General features: G+C 38.4%; 1 protein-coding gene across 3 annotated transcripts in view; it reads right to left on the bottom strand.

Moving 5' to 3' along the window:
* Positions 1–22,166, bottom strand: part of LOC149559147 (putative cyclic nucleotide-gated ion channel 5) — a 275,019-nt gene that overhangs the window by 73,032 nt on the left and 179,821 nt on the right. For all 3 annotated transcript variants that reach the window (XM_089833067.1, XM_089833066.1, XM_089833068.1), the window contains one exon: positions 20,641–20,948. In XM_089833067.1, coding sequence (XP_089689193.1) covers positions 20,641–20,948 — 308 coding nt within the window. The remainder of the gene's footprint in view (positions 1–20,640; positions 20,949–22,166) is intronic.

Here is a 22,166-nt window from a genome sequence, read left to right as displayed (position 1 = left end):
GGTTAGAGCAGAGAATAAAAGTGTCTTGGTAGCTCATTTTGACAGAGTTAAAGTTTGAGAATATTACACTAGATTTGAGAAAAACTCTTGGAGAGAATTTTGCAGCATTTATGGTCTCAAGAATGAATACTCTTGAGAGTCTTCAAGCTGAACATCGCCTCTGTAATGATCTAGAGTGATTTTTAATGGCAGAATTCTGAGATCTTTTAATTTTTTTCAACAAGTAATTTTATCGAACAGTTCGCTGAGTGTTCACCATGTTGCCAAATACTAAATAATTCAATAGATGTAACTAGTAGAAACTGTTGTAGGAAAGTTTATTGAATAACCAAGATTTTGAATTTATAAACCAGTTCCAGGAAACTTCAGTTTATCAGGTACGTAACAGGAAAGATTAAGTCTTCAAACTACTAACACATATAAATCAAAGCTCAATAACAGTATTGAAACACAATGCAATAATTAATCCCTCAGCAAATGTACATACTGTCTTAGAAGATTTCCCAACTGAGGAGCTGATTTCCTTCCCTACTGGCAATTCCGACCTGTCTATATCATGCATAGTCCTTGGTTTTTATGAGCAAGCCCAACTGTAGACATCCGTGGGTAGCAGGGATTTGAAATCAACCTGTGCTCAGAGGTCTCTTCTCCCTTAACACGGACTGAGTTCTTTGCTGGAAAAGGGGCCGAACTTCCAATAACCCTGTGTACACCAGATGCCGCAGTTGTTCCTTGGTCTAACGGACTGTGGGTTACCTACAGCCCATGACTTTGCTTACTGTGCCTTCCAACGCAGATGAGAGGTCTGATCATGTGTGGAAGATATCATGATAACGTCTACAGTCCAAAAGAACTTGGTGCCATCCAACAACAGTTAATACCTTCCTTCCTGTAACTTTCTCCTGTATATGCGAAACATATTGACCCAGTTCTGTATGTAGATACCATTATGTCTGCTCTTTCAAGAAAATAGGACCTGTCTGTAACTTGCCGGGAATTCGAAGTAGCTTACCTAAGACACTTAGAATTATTAAGAATCCTTCATACTTGCCGATTTTCCCAGCCCAAACCTCTGCAATGTTCGAATGAAGGAAGCTGGGGTAGCGTCCAATTCCAGACTTGAGGGGTTTCGTCCTCACAGTCTTAGACCAGTCACATCAAAACAACCAGAACTTGAAAATCTTTTGTTTTCATAAATTCTCGTGTTCTAAATCCCAATCCAATTCCTTTTTTATAACCTCGAATTTCGTCCCAAACACTACGTACAAGGAATGTGGGATTAAACACATTTTCGTCCTGTAGTCACTTAAGTCACTTTATAAAGTAAATGACTTAATGATCATAAAGTAACTTTAATAAAATACTAGAATATATGAAATAACCCTCCAACGTGACTGGTAGACATCCTATTAATTCATACCGTTAATCTATCCAGATGTGGAGATAGATTTATGCTGTCACCAAGTGCTAGAATTGATAAGGGGACATGACAACCTCAGCTTACAGGAAGAGTTTCAGACTATATCAGCTAATGAGAGTATTGGATGTGCAAATTTGTGTTGATAATTTCTATTAGAGATAGGGAAATCATATTTTCTTTCCAACGAGAGCAGATAGAATCCATTCAGAATTATTTGAAGGGTTTGCAGTTTCAGGTACTGGCCGCATAACACCAGAAAGGGCAATAATTGAGCATGGCACCGATTTGCGTATGTCTCTAGTTGGGACTATTCATAAAAGACCAATTTGGAAAATCTAGGAGGCAGAACTTGTGAAAAATAATATCGATTCAAATATTGTGATCAAATTTGGGAGTCACATGTGGAATTCCCATAACCATACCACCATGCCATGAAATTCACATCACACACAAATCGCACGGTTTCAGAACTGGAATTCAGGAAATTTCAATGTGTTTACAAAATAACTAGAGGATAGAGGTGCACATCAAGCTGAATCAGAGCATTAGCAGACTTTCATCCAGTCAGCAGCTACCTGGAGCCTGTGTCAGCCATAGACAGCCTTTGTGCAGCACATTTTGGAAATATTCAGCTTTTTAAAATTTTAATGAAATGTTGTATTTGATCTCCCTCCAGAATAATAATAACTCGTCTGATTCTTTTAACAGCAATGGGCGTTATCTCATCTTTAGGAGGATTGTGTTGTTTGGGTTCATCATTTCTTTTCAGTATTACTTTATTAACAAACAAATCAAAATTCAACAAAACCCAAAAAAGAAACTTCCAATTCATTGTCAAAGACTTTTCGTTTCTGATAGAAAAACACCAGCAATTGATCTGAATGGTGAATTGGGATCTTTCAATGGCATCAAACAATTTCTTCAAATGAGGAAAATTAGGGCCCAACAACTTGCATGGGCTCCGAAAGAGGAGCAGTGAGATGGGAGGCAGAAGGTTCCAAGGAGGCTAAGGGATCATCTTGCTAGCAAAAAGAATGTCAATTTCAATTTGTTTGCTAAACATTTTGCAAGTCACTATGACCACAACTTACAAAACTGTGATTTTCAACAACTTTACGTGAATTACTCTCTCCTCTCAGCAATAGTGGAGACTTCCTTCTTACTGCAGGTGTTCGTCAAGGACTTGATTGATACTTACAAGAAACAGTAGTTCTTACAATCGATTCACCTTTTTCCAGCAATGATTTTTCACAAATATCTTGCAAACAACACTAAAATTATATCAAAGAGTACTTGTCACTATGATAATATTGGTAGCCTCTTAGTTGACATAAGAGTGACCAATAGGATACCAGTTTTCTTCGTAATGGAACAATTATAGAACCAAAGTGTTCTACACTTGTTCCGAGAGGTAGATTAGCAATTCTGGGTACACAATAAAGCTCAAAGTCATTAGCGGAACACCTAAATTCTATAAAATAACCTAAAACTAGGGTGCAAGTCACTTAGCTCCCAATATCTAAAAGCCACTCTAAATTATATTAACCCACCTCTGTTGCAGCAAAAAGTCTACAAGAGACACATTTAAGTACTCAAAATATTATGATAGCAGAAATGATGCAGCTCAATGAAATAAAGATTGAATTATCTATGCAACGTAAGGAACTTTGAGAAAACTTGTTCTTTCTATTCATTTTGAAACTTTTACACAATGAAACTCAAAGTTTTCACTTCACAAGAATTCGCATCATAGTCTATTTGCATAAACAAAAGATGACTTTTACAACAAAGCCCACTCCTTTATGTAGGTGAGCAGTTGGGAGAAAAAGGTGAGAGGATCCTAACAAACTTGACTTATTCAAACTACAAGTACGAATGTATTTGACTTGCAATTTGATTACATGTAGTCACCTTAGAAGTGAAAGGTTGCCTACAATTACAACTTGCTCTTTGATTACATGTAATTTGTCAACAAAAAAAAATTATCTAAAAAGCATGGAAAAAGGTTAAGTATCCGAGAGAATTCTAGATCTTCTTTAAAGACCATCTAAGAAAGCCCTGAATTTAGGAATAGATTCTTGCACTACTCTAACATTTGGTGCACCTATATGTAATGCTGCGACAATTGTTTTGATGTGTCTGCACACGTGGAAATGTCTTTGTTGCTCTCTTCAAGTCTGGCCTAAAGATGATCTAGAGAAAATTTAAAGCTTGTTAATTTGATCATGCAACTTGAGAGGGAAGTGATATGCCCTTGGCTCTAGTTGAATCACTTTCATGAACTTTGATGTTGCAAAAACTTCCAGAATCAGCTTATTACTCTCATTTGTTAACCTACATGTCAGCTCCCCAAAAACTTCATTGATCAAACGTTCTTTCTCCCCACAGATACCAATGGCTTCCTTTACATCTGTGACAATCCCTTCAATCACTTGGCCCTTGTTCACCATTAGCTCCCGATACTCAAGAAACATATCCTGAGAGGAAATGACACCATAATCACATAGCACATCCAAATAAGTCTCTCGAAACTTGTTCCAAACCTCCAAGTCCTCTTCCAAGACCTTTAGATCTAGATCGAATGACCCAAAGACTTCATTGAATATCTCTAGTATGAATCAATACCCAAAAAGTATCTTTAACAAACTATGTCCCTTGAGCCACTATCGGATTGACCCAATCATCCATTGCCTTGGCCTTTTCCCCAATTCTCTCAACTTTCCTAATTGATTCTTCTGGAAGAGGACAAACACTAGGATTAACCTATTGTGATGAATTAGTGATGTTTTGGATCACTTCTAGCAACGGAGCATTCTCCTCCTTTAATTTTTTTTTATCTTAGCCCATAGTTGATGATTGCTCAAATAAAAATAGTACCATTGCATCTTGTGCATCTTTTTGGTAACCAACTCACGTTTTCTTAACCCAGTTCCAATCTCGTCAACCTGTAGTCATATCTTTGCAACTCTTCTTGTGGTTTGTCTACAAGAAGCTCTACAATTTCAAGATACTTTGTATTATTCTAATCAACTATCACCATAAAGACTTTCTTTTCCCTTCTACTTGTTGGAGGTTTGGTATTCTTGAGTTGCTTGAAGTTGATGTCATCTAGTAGGACTTCTTCCTCCTTCCTATTTGGAGTAATTGCACTAGCAAAGGAGTTAGGCTAAAAGAAATGTCTTGAGTAGGAGTTATATTGGCTACCACGGATGTTGATCCTAATTGTATAATAATTGCCATGATGGTTGTGCTTTAGTTTGAATGATTATAAGTGCATAATTACCTTGAAAAGTTTCATCCATGAATTAATCAAAGTGTGCAACTAAGGTATCCAGAAGAGTCATGTGCTATCTAATTGATTGGGAAAGGGATGGCTAAAAGGGAAGCAAATTTAGATTCATAAAAAATCTGAGAAAATACAAAAAAATTAATAAAAAATACCAATTGTTGTGTCTCTAATGGCCAATGCAGTCGTGGCACGTGGCAAGACCTTTACTGTCAAACCGCGTGGATCTTTGGCTTTGTCCAAGGGAAGACAACATTCAAAAAAATGTTTGCAAGTTAATGTTTGTACTCATTCATCCTCTATGGCTCATATGGTGCCCATGCCATGTGGCATATTAAATACAATACGTTGTTTATTGGGTGGATTGTCAAAATCCAATCTAAGGGTAAAAACTCACATACTTCATATCCGATCATAAGCAGTCAAATTTTGCTCACCTCTTTGCTAATTGACATTGTCTTCAATGTTGGAAAATGCTTCCAAGGAGTTTGAAGGCCACTCGGACACACCTTGTCATAATTTGCAAAGCTTGCCAACTTGACTTGTGCTTGGAGCTCGTCTACGCTATGGAAAGTGATGCAGCCAGTGGAAATGGTTCCACATGCATGGTGGATCAGATGTTCTTGGAATTTAAATTCTCAAGCCCCCTATCTTAAAGATAAAGCAACTTGTGTATAGATGCCTTTATGGTGTTGAATGTTGAATGCCCTTCACTGTGTCGATGCCTATCAAGGTCTTACAATGCTTGCAACACCCAAATCTGATAGAAAATGGAGGGGTCCCCTAATCTACCCAAGTTTTTGCAACAAAATATGATGAATTTGCAAAATAATGAAGAAATTATAAATATCTCCAAATCGAAGCAACAAAAACAAATAACAAGTTTGAAAATGATAAATAATTGCAAACAAAGCATACCAAATTCCAAATTGAGCTTCCCATGTTCAATTTGAGAAAAACAATTTGCCTCAAATTTGACTATTGCCTAAGGTATGCAAATTTATAGTCAAAAATTTTCAAAATGGCCACCCAGATGCAATGCTGAGTTCAAATCTTGCCTTACACACTCCCATAGGTTGTTGCACCTCTAGATTTGAATCAAAACCCTCCACAATTTATGAAGCAAATGCCTCTCCAGCCAATGGCTACGCAATGAACCTTCTATGACTCTTATACTATGTAAGAATTTGCATGAGGCAAGATATGAAAATGCCAAGATCTAGAAGCTCAATAGATAGCACAACAAGAGAGACTAAATGATATGATCCTTCAATGATTAGACTCAATGATGATCAATAATCAAACAATAATAGATGGAATAAATCAATCAAGTACAATGTCGACATGCCTGAATATATAGGCAAGGCATGAGAGAAAACTAGGAGTGATGCTAGAGATAACCTATCAACTAGACAAGGTGTAATCACATATCTACAAAAGGTGGATCATCATCCAATGTACAAAAAATGTATGTGCAACAATAAGACGACAATAATGTTATTAGAGAAATAGGTGAATCTCACACACAAAGAGGTATGAGATGACAACTAACTCTACCTCAAGTGAAAATCTTCAATACCATGTGCTAAAATGAAATGAAACTCCTTTGTGTCTACATGAATCATGATAACTAATATGCAAATGCATTATCCTAAATAAACTTAAGTAAGGTGTAATTAGTAATATTTAATTACACCAATGCAGAGATTAAGCATCTTCATAAAGCACCAAATAATCCATAACACACTTTTAGACCTATGACCTTGCAAATCTGGAATGATGCATATGTAGGATATGAACAAAAGCATTTTAGGAAATGGAAATTGGAGAAAATGAATGAAATCAGCTTTTAAAATGAGAGAAATTATGTCTTTTGGTATTTTTCCTGACCTTCACAAGTGGATTTAACATACGCACTCGGTGTCAAAATGAGAAGCTTTTATGTGCAAATGCATATATACATAATGGAAGGTCATTTTAACTTGTAGTTGGTGTCATCGGTAGATATTGTGTAGCCAACGGGTCCCTTCGGGAAGGTTCTTGTTATGTAGCCAATAGGTCCTTGCGGGAAGGTTATTGTTATGTAGCCAACGGGTCCTTTCGGGAAGGTTCTTGTTATGTAGCCGATGGGTCCCTTTGGGAAGGTCCTTTTTATGTAGCTGACGAACCCCTTTGGCAAGGTTCTTCGGAAAGTATACGTACACCATCTAAGATTATTGTAATGATCATGATAAGTACTATGTAATCTCTTGGGCATATATGTGAATAATAAAAGGAAGTATTGTTGTGTTACATGTTCTTGTCTATTGTCTGTATGCATTAAACTATTTACCCCATATGGTAAACATTTGGCCCCATTGCCCAATGGACCTGGAACGAAGGCAGAAGAATGAAGACTAATGCCAAATTAGCTTAACAAGGATAGAAATAAGATAAAGGGAAAAGATGGAATATGCACCGCACAAGAAATTTTAATTTTAGCACAACAGGCTGAGCTCAAACGGAGGTTTCAGCAGATTGTTGACGGACACCGAAGCATCGAGGAATTGTTGGAAGAGACTCAACAGCGGCTGAATTTGGTGGAAGAAACAAGGGAGGAATTTCTGAACCTGTATACACCGAGGGAAGAGAATCCAGATGGAAGGGAATCAACTCGCACGGCTCAGAGTGTCAAGGGAGCACGAGCGTGGAGTGAACTTTTTGTCCGCGATACACTTCCAAAACGAACAACTTCACTTGATGAAAACCCTTTTTCACCAAGTAACGGGGCTGTTGGAAATAAGTCCACTGTCCAAAACAACACGGGTGTGCAAAACAGCATGGCTACATAGCAAGTACCTCCAACTCGAACAATAATGGTTGGACCAAAGGAAAAGTTGCCAAAGTTTGATGGTGATGGAACAATCGATCCAATCAGACACTGTAGGACATGCGAAACAATTTGGATAGCAAATGGTGTAACTGACACAAATGAATGGGTCCGACAATTTCTAGCAACCCTAAGGGGTGTAGCAGTTGATTAGTTTGCAGATGCGGATCCCCAAAAATTAACTGTATGGGCGGGAGTTAAAAAGGAGTTTATCACTAAGTTTCAATTGCTATGCGATGACAATGAAATCATAGCAGAAATCTACACCACAAAGAAAGGGAAAAGTGAAACTGTCCGTGTATATGCCAAAAAGCTAAAAGAATTAGAAAACAAAATGGAAAGTAAGCTAGCAGATGGGCTAAAGAAGCGATGGTTCATTGAAGGACTACACCCGAAGTTGAGGAAGAAAATGAAGATTGTGCCGCCATCATCATACACCGAAGCATACAATCGAGCAATGGACTTATAGAGTGAACAGAAAAAGAAAAAAAAGAAGAAAAGTAGCTCATCCGACTCAGATGACGCATCTTTGGATGAAGATAGCAGTGATGATGAAAATGGCAGAGAGAAGGTCCGAGCTCTCCAGAAGAATATGATCAAAATGATGAAAGAATTTAAGAATATGCAAAAAGAGACGAAGGGAAACAAACTATGGTGTACCAAATGCAAGACAGAAGGTCACATGAAGGGATCCTGTCCAAAGAACCAATTTTGCAAGATCTGCCAAATTATGAGACATTCCATAACAGAATGCTCATTCAATATGAAAACAAGAGGACCTCAACAAGTGCTCTTGACCCAAGAGGCTTCCACATCAGGAGGAAGCGGAAACACCAATAATGAGGGTGCCACTTTGGGTGGGTACAGAAATAATAGACGAGGGCAAAACAACAACAATGCCAACAATAATAATGGGAGTTGCAGCCGAATTCAGTACAATTTGAATGGCCGCCCGATGGTTCAATGCCGAGCATGCAATTTGTGGGGCCACTTTGCCCGAAACTGTACATCAGCAAACGCACCAAAGTTGTTATGCAGATGGTGTGGTCTGGGAGATCATGAAGATGCCAAGTGCTCGAAATCAGGAGTGAATTTGATCACCATTGGAACGGACGAAGAGGAGGTTTTGGCAATCACATGAAAATAGGCAAACCTGTAACCCGACCCAACGAAAAAAAAGAAGAGATTGGAAGAAGCGCGGGCGGAAATTGAGAAAGCAACGCAGGCGGATTAAGCACATTTGAAGGACACTACTAGTACCTCAGCAAGCAACTGCGCGAAACAGAACATCATATGGCAGATATTACAAACTGAAGTACCAGTCAAAATAAACAATCTGCTGCTCACAATGCCTCAACTCTGATCGGCACTCACGAACATAGCCCCGACTGCTAAATTACTAAGAGAATCACGGAAGGGAAAAGGAAAGTGGAGCAAGTAAAGTGGATGGAAGAGAGAGGGAAAGCGGAGCAAGTGCAAAGGACCCAATGCTATTAGCCCTCACATACGGACAACATGCGATGGTTGTCGAGATGGGAATTCTGGGAATTGTTCTGATAGACACAATTGTGGACAGAGGATCAAGGGTAAACGTTCTACCAAAAGATACCTGGAAAAAGTTAGGAAAACCTACGCTGAGGCCACCAACCTTCCAATTGCTCATGACGGACCAACACAGGATCAAACCGTTCGGAGTCCTGATGGCACAACTAGTGACTATCGGAACACAACTGTTCCTGCTCGACTTCCTCGTCATCCCATTGAAGAGGAGAGGATATGACGCCATTCTTGGGCCGTGGATGGCTCATACAAGCAAAGGTCAAGCATGACTGGAAGAAAAATACAGTATCACTGGAAAGTAAAGGACAAAAATTGATTATTGATTTACACACAAATGGTGGAGGAAGAAGCTGTATCATCTGATTTTGAAAAAGAGGATGAAGGAAAGCAAAGATCGGAACACAATGAGGAAGGAGTCCTACGGTTGGAAGGTGGATCGACGGATGATGATTTGGATTCGATGAACAGCCTTTTCTACTGGTAGATGGAGGATTACAAGCTCTTTTCGAGCTGTAATATGTTAAGGGTCGATGAGTCCCTTCTGAAAGGTTCTTGTTATGTAGCCGACGGATCCCTTTGGGAAGGTTCTTGTTATGTAGCCGACGGACCCCTTCAGAAAGTATATGTACACCATCCAAGATCATTGTAATGATCATGGTAAGCACTATGTAATCTCTTGGGAATATATGCGAATAATAAAAAGAGTACTGTTGTGTTACATGTTCTTGTCTATTGTCTGTATGCATTAAACTATTTACCCCGTACATTAAATAGTTGGATTTTGAAATCTGATTAACGTGCAATAGGGAATAAATTTTGCTCGCACTTTGGACTTAAAACCCCTACTACAAGTAGGGAAAAGCTTTCATTTTTTTGCATGAGATATACTTAATCTCACATTTTAGAATCTCGATTGCAAGTGTTTTGAAGTCCGATTGTAAGTGGGGGAGATCAAACTTTGGGAACCTCTTATTTTGGGAAAAAAGTGCATTGTCTATTGGGAAGAACTTGCATTCAACTTTTGCGAAGAATTTTTGTTATTGTAACAAAATTCAACTTTCAATGCCAAAAACCCTATACACAAATCTGCAAAAAAAAAATGGAGATAAAAATAAGATAACCAAAATAAAACAATAAAAGAAAACCCTAGGCATTGAGAATGAAGAATAAAACTTCACTGAAAATAAAGTAGAAGATAAAAACAATTTGCAACAAGAAATAAATGCGCATACCTGATCCAAAATCGGAAGTGAAATGTCAAAACTAAAGGAAGTAATTTCGTCTTGGGGAAAAACATGAAATAATCTTGATAGTGTACTCCAAATCACAGCTCTTATAAGCATTTTAGGGCATCATAAGTAAAGAAAATTGAAAACCTCGACCACTAAGTGTGATCTTTAGTTTTGAAGAACTTTATGCAACCAATGGCAAAACACTAGCCCCAAATCTGTAGATTAGTAGACAAATTGGTTACAATCACTGCAAACATAATGAGCCTTCTCTGGATCCTGAATGGAATGCTGGAACCTGCAACAATTCGTTAGTATAATAGATAACATATGTATAAGATTACATTAGAAATATTGAAATAATTGTATAAATGCTATCCCGTCTAATCCTTCCTAATCCCTTAGAAGTTCTTCTCAAATTGCCTAACTCTCTAGTGACAATTGCATCCAGATTAGGCAATTGTCATATAAAGAGCATCTTCCTAAGGCCTCTTTCAAGATCTCTGATTAATTATTTGGTAGAGATCCCACCTCTACCAAGTCTCTTGTCTCTGACATATGCATATGTTTGACTACTACAATATATATTGCCTCTAAGGGATTCTCTTTGTAAATCTCCTCTCTGGAATCCTACATAGGAATTCCAACATCCTATTATGAATGTCCTCTTACAAGAGACATAGACATTTACTCTAATGTCTCTTGCCCAAGTTCACCTGATCTCTAAGAATATTAGCTCTCATTGGAAGCTATATGCAATACCTCTGTTGGGAAGACTTAACTGGATTTTACTTTGATCACCCAATAATTGTTTGTTTTGCTATCTAATTGGTGTCAGTCTATGAGTGTTCATTCATTTATAAATGGGAGTCACTAAGTATTATGATTATTGTAAAATATAAAATTTCTTGTATAGGAGATTACATTCATTACATATTACGAGGGCTATCACAGTCCTCCATCTCAATTTTGCTTCTCCTCAAGCAATTTGAGGATTTCCTTTTTTCCCCATGTGGCGTCTTCATCTGGCAATTTGTTGCATTTGAATAGGAACTCTCTTGCATTTCTACTTCTCAGTGCCTTTTCTCTAGTATCCAAAATTATTTATGGTTCCAACCTAAGCTGTCCTTCATCATATAGTGAGAGAAGTTCTCCACAGGGTGCTACCTGTTGGCCTAAAACCTTTTTGAGTCTGGATAAATGGAATATGTTGTGAATTTGACTGTTACTAGGTAACACTACCTGATAGGCTACTTCTCCAATTTTTCTGGTTACTTTATATGGTCCATAAAATTGAGGTTTGAGTTTCTCGATTCCATTCTTCTTAAAAGAAGATATTTGTAATGCTTAGGATAACTGTGCAAAGAGATAGACAAGATGTGTCTCCGCGACATGATCAGAGAACATAAATAGAGAACAAGTATCAGCTAAGATGAAAAATGACCTCTTGCATTGGTTTGGTTAGACCAAGATTGAGGTGGCAAGAACATTGCAAGATATTTTAAAAATTTGAAAAAGAAATAACCATACAAAAATGATAGCTTGATGCCATAAGGTGGCGGATACAAAATACAATAAGGTTGATCAAGCAATTAATAAATCAACATAGCCACGTCAAGGAAATATAAAAGCAAGGGTAGCAAAAACACATCTAACACATCTTAGTATAATAATGTGACTTCTCATATTTTCAAGCTTGCCTAAGTAATATGATATGTAGGTATACACACACACACACACACACATACATATATATATATGTATACACTAATGATAAATTTCGCTTACATATATATACATATATGTGTATACATATGTACATATTTCATACCCTCCCAATTATGAGTATACACGTGATATTATTATACTAAGACATGATAGCTTGCATGGTAAATAGAGATCATACACAATGAAGGTGATATTATTACTTAAGTTCTTTATAATGTTTTTGTTTGTTTCTCTGAATAGCTCATGGCAATCCTTGTACTTTCTTGCTTGCCTAGCCGCTTTAGTTCTTGGTCTAGGTGGTTAAGTTCATACCTGTTGGTTTGGTGGTGGATTTGTGATGTCCCCTTCTAGCTAGAGACATCACTTTAGCTTGTGATTAGCCTATCAGAGACCCTCGTAGGCTAGTAGGATTGGTTAGAGGGTCACCTTGGTGTGGAGATCTTCCAAGGACCTGAGAAGAGTACACTTCTGGGTTGCCAGAGTTTGTTTATTATGAGTTTGGCTTGGTCAGGCTATTTTTAGCAATTTTGGAGTTATAAAGGTGGACCCCTGCTATTTTTAGGAAAGGGGTATGGTCATATGCAGCTCTATCATGTTAGCTCCCGGTTCAGACGACATTCAAAAATGTTGAGTAATAATGGAGATATTAATGTTTATTTAGTTAGAATAAACATTATTGGTTTTGAGCTTATATTATTAAGTTATAATATGTTTTTATATTATAACTTAAGTGAGGGTCATGATATCATAAAAGGGGGCCATATTTCAATTAATTGTGGGTCCAAGCTTATGGGAAAATTAAAAGGGGTTTTCTAAGTTTTAATGTAATAACATTTTTTATGTTATTATTATATTCTTTTATCCCACATTGAGCGTAGAGCCTCATTCTGGAGTTGAGGAGTCTTTATAAACAAACCTTGTCTTCCTTCAAGAGCATGTTATGAGAATTATTTAAAACCAGGGTTTCTACAAATTCGAGAAGAATTCAGACTGTGGAGGACGTAGTTTCTTCAGGGTTGATGCAATTTGAAGGTGTGAAATATCACCCGAATTTTGCCTGTGAGTTGGCTTCATCCAGAAGTCAATATTGTGTTTCAGTAGGAGAAAATTGGATGGATCTGTTTGCAGATTTATAACAGCAGCTACAGTACCGTGAACAGTGCGCTACAGTGTCGTGAACAGTGCGCTACAGTACACGTGAACAGTGCCGTGAACAGTACCGTGAACAGTGCCCGTGAACAGTGACGTGAACAGTGCCGTGAACAGTACCGCGCTACAGTAAATTCAAAATCAGAGATTTAATATTGCAGATTTTGATAGGCGCTGCCTAGAGAGGGAGTAATCAGCAGCGTGTTTGCATTTTGGAGTCAAAAATCAGGTTTTTTTCAACTATTAATGCTGATGTTTTTTTTATGTATTCTTCCAACAATAAACATTGTATAAATTGTATGAGCCGTCTGAATAAATGAATTCGATCAGCATTATAATTAGATTTGAGTTATAATTTTGGGTAAATTAGTTTCAATATTTGTATTCTCTTTTATAAACTCAAAAAAAACCCAGAAGCAGCTTGAAACATTCAAGAACCAACAAAAAACAATCATTACACTCAGGGAAACAAACAGTGATCAGCATAGAGCCTATTTGGGGTTCTTACAGTGGTATCAGAGCCTAGTTCCTGCCATCCTGAGAGTTTGGGAGTCATATGCAGCCACTGGAAATTGGACCACACAGGTACTATACCCGCAGGAGAGCTTTGATTGACAGAGAACAGCTACAGGAAACAGGAAATATGGAAGAGAGGTATGATGGTAGTCCACCTAGAAACAGGAGGAATAATGATGATCAGGATACCAGAGAATTCTTTCGTGCAATGGTTACAGGGCAGCAGCAGATGACACAGGCATTACAGGCACTCACTACTATGGTAGAAAGGATGAACCCACCTGTTAGACAGAATGGGGAACAGGGAGTACAGGGAGATAACAGGAGTGCTACAGGTAATCAGAGACCACAACGGACCCATTCTAGAACAGCTGATAGGCCTACACGCCCTACATTTGTTCCGGAGGAGCCAGAAGAAGCTCCGACAGAGGAGGCGGCAGGAGACCCCGTATTTGCAGATGCACTCATGGCTGCAAATGATGAATGGGAATTATTAGCTCCACAGGTTCGGGAGAGGATGACCTTTGAACGCTTTGTTAATCAGAGGAGAGAGCATTACAGGTCACTCAGACAGGATAGGAGGCCTAGAGGTCAAAATAGTGAGCTGAAGAGGGCTACAGGCAAGCTTACTATGCCTACATTTGATGGGAGTGGTAAGATGACAGCTCAAGCTTGGATTCATAAGCTTGACACATTTTTGGCACTGAGGCCAATGACAGAGATTGAAGCTATCAAATATGCCACCTTGCATTTGGAGGGAGTAGCACATGATTGGTGGTACCATGGTATGGTAACACTTCAGCATAACCAGGTGACAGAGTACCAGGACTTCGTGGATAAGTTGGTTGAAAGATTTGATAAGAAAGATCCAGAGATTTACTTCCGGGACTTAGCACAGTTGAAACAAACAGGCAACTTGGAGTATTTCATTGGTGAATTTCAGCGGTTGGCCGTGATGGTGCCAAACATTTCAGAGCATAGATTGATAGTTCTTTTCATTGAGGGCCTATCCGAACCACTGAGAGGGTGGATAAAGGCATTTGATCCTATTTCTTTACAGGAAGCGATGAAAAAGGCAAGAAGTATGGAACATGCAGTCCTAACAAACAAATTTCAGTGCAAAGGAGCATCTTCTAGTAAGGATAACAAACCATTTTATAAAAAACCAGAGAGGACTGATTTTAAAAATGATTCTAAAGATAAAACTCCAGCACCTTTTGACAGGGAAACATTAAATGATTTGAGGAAGAAAAAATTATGTTTCTACTGTAAGGGACCCTATGATGCAAACCATGATTGTCCTCTTAGGCCAAAGGGAAAAGCTAACAGAGTTATGTGGGCATACTATGAGGAATCAGAATCAGATAATTCAGATCAGCAGTCTGATATAGAGGAAATGGATGGTGGAAAAGAGGAAGACAAGGCTGAAAACTTGTTTGAAATGGAGTCCAAGGATGGGGAAGGAGATGGGCAACTTAGGGAAGCTCGTCTCACTAGTATTAAGCAAGAAGGATCATTCCGGATGAGAGGAGTACTTGCTGGACAGCGAGTTATAACTTTGGTTGATACAGGTGCCACTCATAATTTCATCGATGCTAGGATGGTGGAGAAGCGTGGCATACAAACAGAGGAGTTTGGGGGAATTAGAGTGAGGGTAGCGGATGGCTATGTTCTCAATTGTGATCGTAAGATCACTAGACTCCCATTGAAAGTTAATAATTATGACTTTAAGGCAGATTTCTATGTTGTGCCTATGGGAGATACAGATATAGTTCTTGGGATGAGTTGGTTGCACGATATTGGTGAGTTCACTCTTAACCTCAAGGAGATGGAGATGAGGTTTAAAGTGAATGGGAAGACACATATCCTTAAGGCAATTAGGGATAGTGATCTCAGGATGGTCTCTTTTCGGAGGATGGCTAGATTGATTCGACATAATCAGGTAGAATGGGCAGCAGAGTGCATGTTAATGCCATCACAGGAGGGACAGCAGAAGATTGAATATCCTCCTGATATTCAGAAGCTTAGAGTTAAACACTCTAAGGTGTTTAGTGACATTCCACCAGGTAGACCACCAGACAGGGGTATTGAGCACATCATTGAGTTAGAGGAGGGGGCTAAGCCCATCATGATTACACCTTATAGGCATCCGAAGAGGTTGAAGGATGAAATTGAGAAAACCATAAAGGAGTTACTTGCTATGGGCCACATTAGACCAAGTAAGTCTCCTTTTGCTTCTTCAGTGGTGTTAGTAAAGAAGAAGGATGGGACATTGAGGATGTGCATTGATTACAGGGTGCTTAATAGGAAGACAATTAAAAACAGGTACCCCATTCCCAGGATCGATGAGTTGATAGATGAGCTTCATGGAGCTTGCTTCTTCTCAAAGATAGATTTGAGATCAGGTTATCACCAGATCAGAGTTAGAGAGCAGGATATTGAGAAGACAGCCTTCAGATGTCATTGTGGCCATTTTGAGTTTGTAGTTATGCCATTTGGGCTAACTAACGCACCCGCTACTTTTCAGGCAACAATGAATAGGGTTTTCCATCTTCAGTTGAGGAGATTTGTACTTGTCTTCTTCGATGATATCTTGGTATATAGTAGATCTTGGGAGGAGCACTTAGTTCACCTTGACACGGTGTTGGATATATTGGGCAGAGAATCCTTGTATGCAAAGGAGTCGAAGTGTGATTTGGGCATGACAGAGTTGTTGTACTTGGGTCACATCATCAGTGCAGAGGGCGTACGCATGGATCCTGAAAAGATTCGTGCCATTGTGGAGTGGCCTTCACCGGTGAACCTTACACAGTTGAGGGGCTTTCTGGGACTATGTGGTTTCTACAGGAGGTTTGTGGATGGATATTCCAGGCATGCAGCACCCTTAACAGATTTGATGAGAAAGGGAGCTTTTTTGTGGACTCCTGAGGCACAGGAGTGTTTCGAGAAATTTAAGGAGTTGATGACTTCTTGTCCAGTGTTAGCATTACCAGATTTCAACAAACCTTTTGAGCTACACTGTGATGCTTCCGGAGAGGGCATTGGAGCGGTGCTTATGCAGGAGAAGCACCCTATTGCTTATGAGAGCAGGAAATTGAGAGGGCCAGAGCGGAGCTTCAGTATATATGATAAGGAGATGTTAGCCATTATGCATGCTTTGGCTAAATTCAGGCAATATTTGGTAGGTAGCAAATTTTGTATCAAAACCGACCATAATAGCCTAAAGCATTTTCTAGGGCAGCGAGATCTCAATGATAGGCAACAAAAGTGGGTGAGCAAGTTACAGTCCTATGACTTTGATATTACATATTTTAAGGGGACGCAGAATGTAGTTGCTGATGCCTTATCACGTAGGCCCCATTTGAGCTTATTGACAGACATATCGGAGGATTGGAGACACTTGATCCTTGCAGAGTATGCGAAGGATACTTGGGCAACTGGATTCATAGATGGGACTATTCAGGACAACAGATACACCCTTGTGAATGAGCTCATCATTTACAAAGGGCGAATATTTTTGGTCCCAGGATCAGCGGTGAGAAGGATGGTTCTGAAATCTTTTCATGATTCACCTATGGCAGGACATCCTGGTTTCTACAAGACTTACCGGCAGATTAGAGAGCGCTTCACATGGAAGGGGCTCAAAACAGAAGTACTTCAGTATGTTAGGGAGTGTCTCACTTGCCAGCAGAATAAGCAGGAACACTCCTATCCAGCCGGTTTACTGCAGCCACTTCCGATTCCTGATAGGAAGTGGGAGTGTTTGTCTATGGACTTTATCACAGGACTACCTAGAGCCCAAGGCAGGGACTGTATATATGTGGTTGTGGATCGCCTTACGAAGTTTGCACACTTCTTTCCGATCACTGCTACATACACTGCTACACAAGTGGCAGAGTTGTTCTTCAAAGAGATATTCAGATTACATGGCTTACCTCGGAGCATTGTGAGTGACAGAGATAGCAGGTTTATGAGTCACTTTTGGCAGGAGTTATTCAGGTTGTGTGCGACAGAGCTCACTCCGAGTACTAGCTACCACCCTCAGACAGATGGTCAGACGGAGATAGTGAACAAATGGGTGGAGGGATATCTCAGAAATTATATAGCAGGGCAACAGAAGGCATGGGTAAAGTGGATTTATCTCTGTGAGTATTGTTACAACACCACTTATCACATGTCTATTCAGATGTCACCCTTTATGGCCCTGTATGGGTATGAGGCACCCAATTTTATGGATCTGCTTTTGAGTGACAGTAGAGTGCCCAGTGCAGGTGATTTGTTACAGGAGAGTCAAGACATTGTTAAGACTCTCAAGGATAATATAACTAAGGCACAAAATCAGCAGAAGCAATACGCAGATCAAAAGAGGACTGAGCGGACTTTTGAGGTTGGAGATATGGTGTATCTTATGTTGCAGCCATACCGTCAATCCACTCTCAAGAAGAATGGTGCCGAGAAACTTAAGCCACGATACTATGGACCATTTAGGATTATCAGGAAAGTGGGAGAGGTGGCTTATGAGTTAGACTTACCGGCAGAGAGCAAGGTGCACAATGTTTTTCATGTGTCACGTCTCAAGAAGGCGTTGGGGCATCATATTGTGCCTTCTACAGTATTACCGCCCCTGGATGATGAGGGAAAACTTGTTTTGATTCCGGAGGCTATCATTGATTTCAGAGAAAGGAACTTGAGGAGACGTACCATCCGGGAATATTTGGTGAAGTGGAAGGATTTGCCGGTAGAGGATGCTACTTGGGAGAGCGAGGAGATTTTACAGCATCCAGAGTTGATATTGCTTGAGGACAAGCAATTTCAGGGAGGGTGGACTGTGATGTCCCCTTCTAGCTAGAGACATCACTTTAGCTTGTGATTAGCCTATCAGAGACCCTCGTAGGCTAGTAGGATTGGTTAGAGGGTCACCTTGGTGTGGAGATCTTCCAAGGACCTGAGAAGAGTACACTTCTGGGTTGCCAGAGTTTGTTTATTATGAGTTTGGCTTGGTCAGGCTATTTTTAGCAATTTTGGAGTTATAAAGGTGGACCCCTGCTATTTTTAGGAAAGGGGTATGGTCATATGCAGCTCTATCATGTTAGCTCCCGGTTCAGACGACATTCAAAAATGTTGAGTAATAATGGAGATATTAATGTTTATTTAGTTAGAATAAACATTATTGGTTTTGAGCTTATATTATTAAGTTATAATATGTTTTTATATTATAACTTAAGTGAGGGTCATGATATCATAAAAGGGGGCCATATTTCAATTAATTGTGGGTCCAAGCTTATGGGAAAATTAAAAGGGGTTTTCTAAGTTTTAATGTAATAACATTTTTTATGTTATTATTATATTCTTTTATCCCACATTGAGCGTAGAGCCTCATTCTGGAGTTGAGGAGTCTTTATAAACAAACCTTGTCTTCCTTCAAGAGCATGTTATGAGAATTATTTAAAACCAGGGTTTCTACAAATTCGAGAAGAATTCAGACTGTGGAGGACGTAGTTTCTTCAGGGTTGATGCAATTTGAAGGTGTGAAATATCACCCGAATTTTGCCTGTGAGTTGGCTTCATCCAGAAGTCAATATTGTGTTTCAGTAGGAGAAAATTGGATGGATCTGTTTGCAGATTTATAACAGCAGCTACAGTACCGTGAACAGTGCGCTACAGTGTCGTGAACAGTGCGCTACAGTACACGTGAACAGTGCCGTGAACAGTACCGTGAACAGTGCCCGTGAACAGTGACGTGAACAGTGCCGTGAACAGTACCGCGCTACAGTAAATTCAAAATCAGAGATTTAATATTGCAGATTTTGATAGGCGCTGCCTAGAGAGGGAGTAATCAGCAGCGTGTTTGCATTTTGGAGTCAAAAATCAGGTTTTTTTCAACTATTAATGCTGATGTTTTTTTTATGTATTCTTCCAACAATAAACATTGTATAAATTGTATGAGCCGTCTGAATAAATGAATTCGATCAGCATTATAATTAGATTTGAGTTATAATTTTGGGTAAATTAGTTTCAATATTTGTATTCTCTTTTATAAACTCAAAAAAAACCCAGAAGCAGCTTGAAACATTCAAGAACCAACAAAAAACAATCATTACACTCAGGGAAACAAACAGTGATCAGCATAGAGCCTATTTGGGGTTCTTACAGGATTTGGGTGTCCCCTTCCGAATTCAAAATTTCACAACACTTCCCCTTGTCGAGATGCTCCTACAAAATGGAAATGTTTCCAAGTAATAACATATTCCAATAATTTCAAATAATAAAAATATCACATAATCATTCTAAATTTCTAGGATAGTTATTTTTCCGAATTCATCGTACCAGCTAACTAACATACCACATGATACATTAACTAATAATCAAATTTCCATTTCACATGAATCAAAATATCTCAACAATTTTCTCAATAAAACCAATTTCACATGCACCATCATTCTCAAGAAATTGACCAAACAACTAACTTCACATGAATATTTCCAACGGCTAGAATATTATTTAATGTAGCAAAGATTTGGGATGTAACACTAAGTCGGATTTTAAGATTATTAGCTCGCACTTTTATGAACTTCAAAGAAATCTTAACATTAATCATAATAGATATGTATTTTTCTTTTGTGAATTGTTAAAAATTGCACGCCACTAAATGAACAATTAAATCTGAAGTCAATATACCATAATCTTGTAATTAGATTATTGTTAAATCAAACGGCATTACATAGAAAAGAAAGGGTAAACTAATAATATCAGAACAAAATAGCAATACACACAATGGAAAGGAAATTTATTGATTTCAAAAAATAGAAAATAAATTTGTAGGTAATCTAAAGAATTAAAAAATTGTGTTAAGAGAAAAATCATATTAATGGTTGCAACTCGCCTTAGGTTTTGTATGCCCCACCACAAGCAGTAGATATATTTCTCCATGAAGTTACTTGATGCAACAAGCCTGAACTGAAGAAGTGGTGTGTATATCCCAAAGTTGAATGGTACAATAGATCCAACAGTCGCAGAACAATTAGAACCAATCACTTGACTGCTAGTTTCATTCCAAATACTGAAACCACTGTCAAATTGATTTCCACAGTATAAATACTCTTGAGTACAATTATATTCAGGCCTACATGCTTCTTGCCAACATGTAAGTTCCCGATCCACTGCAAGTATATACCAGCAAGCTGCAAGGGCCTGACAATGAATTTATCATACAATTTTAACACTATTAAGTTTTTCCTTACCACAGAAAACCCAGTGTCAAAATAATTGTTCTAGGAAATCAAACAAATAACTAGTGGCAGTTCTAAAAATAATCAGCCATTCAATTCAAAAATAAATCTTCATATTTCCTTCATTTCAAAAATTGCATAAGCTTTATGGAAAATTATTTGGCAGAAGGTTCTAATAATTGGCAATTGTATTGAAGATAGCTGCAAAGATGTGTAATAGCATCTATTTAGATCAAATAAACACTTTAAAATCCATCAAGCTATTGAAGGAGATTGATCTTGATATTCACAATAATAAGTAGAAGTCAAAAAAACAGAAAAAAATAAAATAAAACTTGAATAATACTGAATGAAAATAGTATTATTATACAAGGACCAATTAAACCAATCAGCCATTAATTCTAACTTAGAGAGCACTTAGAAAATCTTGGCAGCTTAAAAAATACTTTATTGTTTAAATAGAACATTAATTTTATGCAAAATATAGCTACAAAATGTATTAAATGCGTTTAATGGGGGTCAACAAGCAACACCCACAATGGGGTCAGCTGACAGAGCTGCCTCACCAAGTCAAAAGGAAGACCTCCAAAACCACAGACTTTCATGGCGAATACCATGTTTATGACCAGAAAAAATATGAACCAAACATAATGCTTGTAAGTGTTGATGTTTTGTAGCTTCTTCCGAATAAATTCTAGTCTGTTGTCCTCAATTTTGACATACAACCCCACCGAATCTTCTCATGGACTCGTAGGTGCATCCTCTTTGTTTCAATCTATTAATGAGATGTCATGAAAACGATTCATTATCCCCGAGTTGTTCTCTGTATAGCCTTATTTATGCATTTTTTTGAGAGTTTTTCCGTCGAGATCATCCTCAATTGTTCGTAGGTAAGAGTTCTTCTTGCACTTCAAACACTCGGTTTTTGGCGAACTTTCATGTCTTTTCTTTGTTTTTCTTTCTATTGTAAATAGTTTTTCCTCTTGTTTTTGTCTTGAATGAATAGACATTGGAATTCCGCTCGATCTGAACTAACTTCTTGAAGGAATAGACATTGGAATTCCACTCGATTTGGACTTAGGTTGAAATCAAAGTTGTCTACCTCAAGTTATAAGGGAAAAGGTGGGGTTTTTCAGGTTAACTACATATTGTTATTAAAAACCCCATAATAGTGGCCTTT

This window comes from Cupressus sempervirens, chromosome 5, assembly GCF_028749045.1.
Source record: "Cupressus sempervirens isolate cs-2001-9-10 chromosome 5, ASM2874904v1, whole genome shotgun sequence".
Lineage (NCBI taxonomy): Eukaryota > Viridiplantae > Streptophyta > Pinopsida > Cupressales > Cupressaceae > Cupressus > Cupressus sempervirens.
This window is presented reverse-complemented; position numbering and strand designations above follow the sequence as displayed.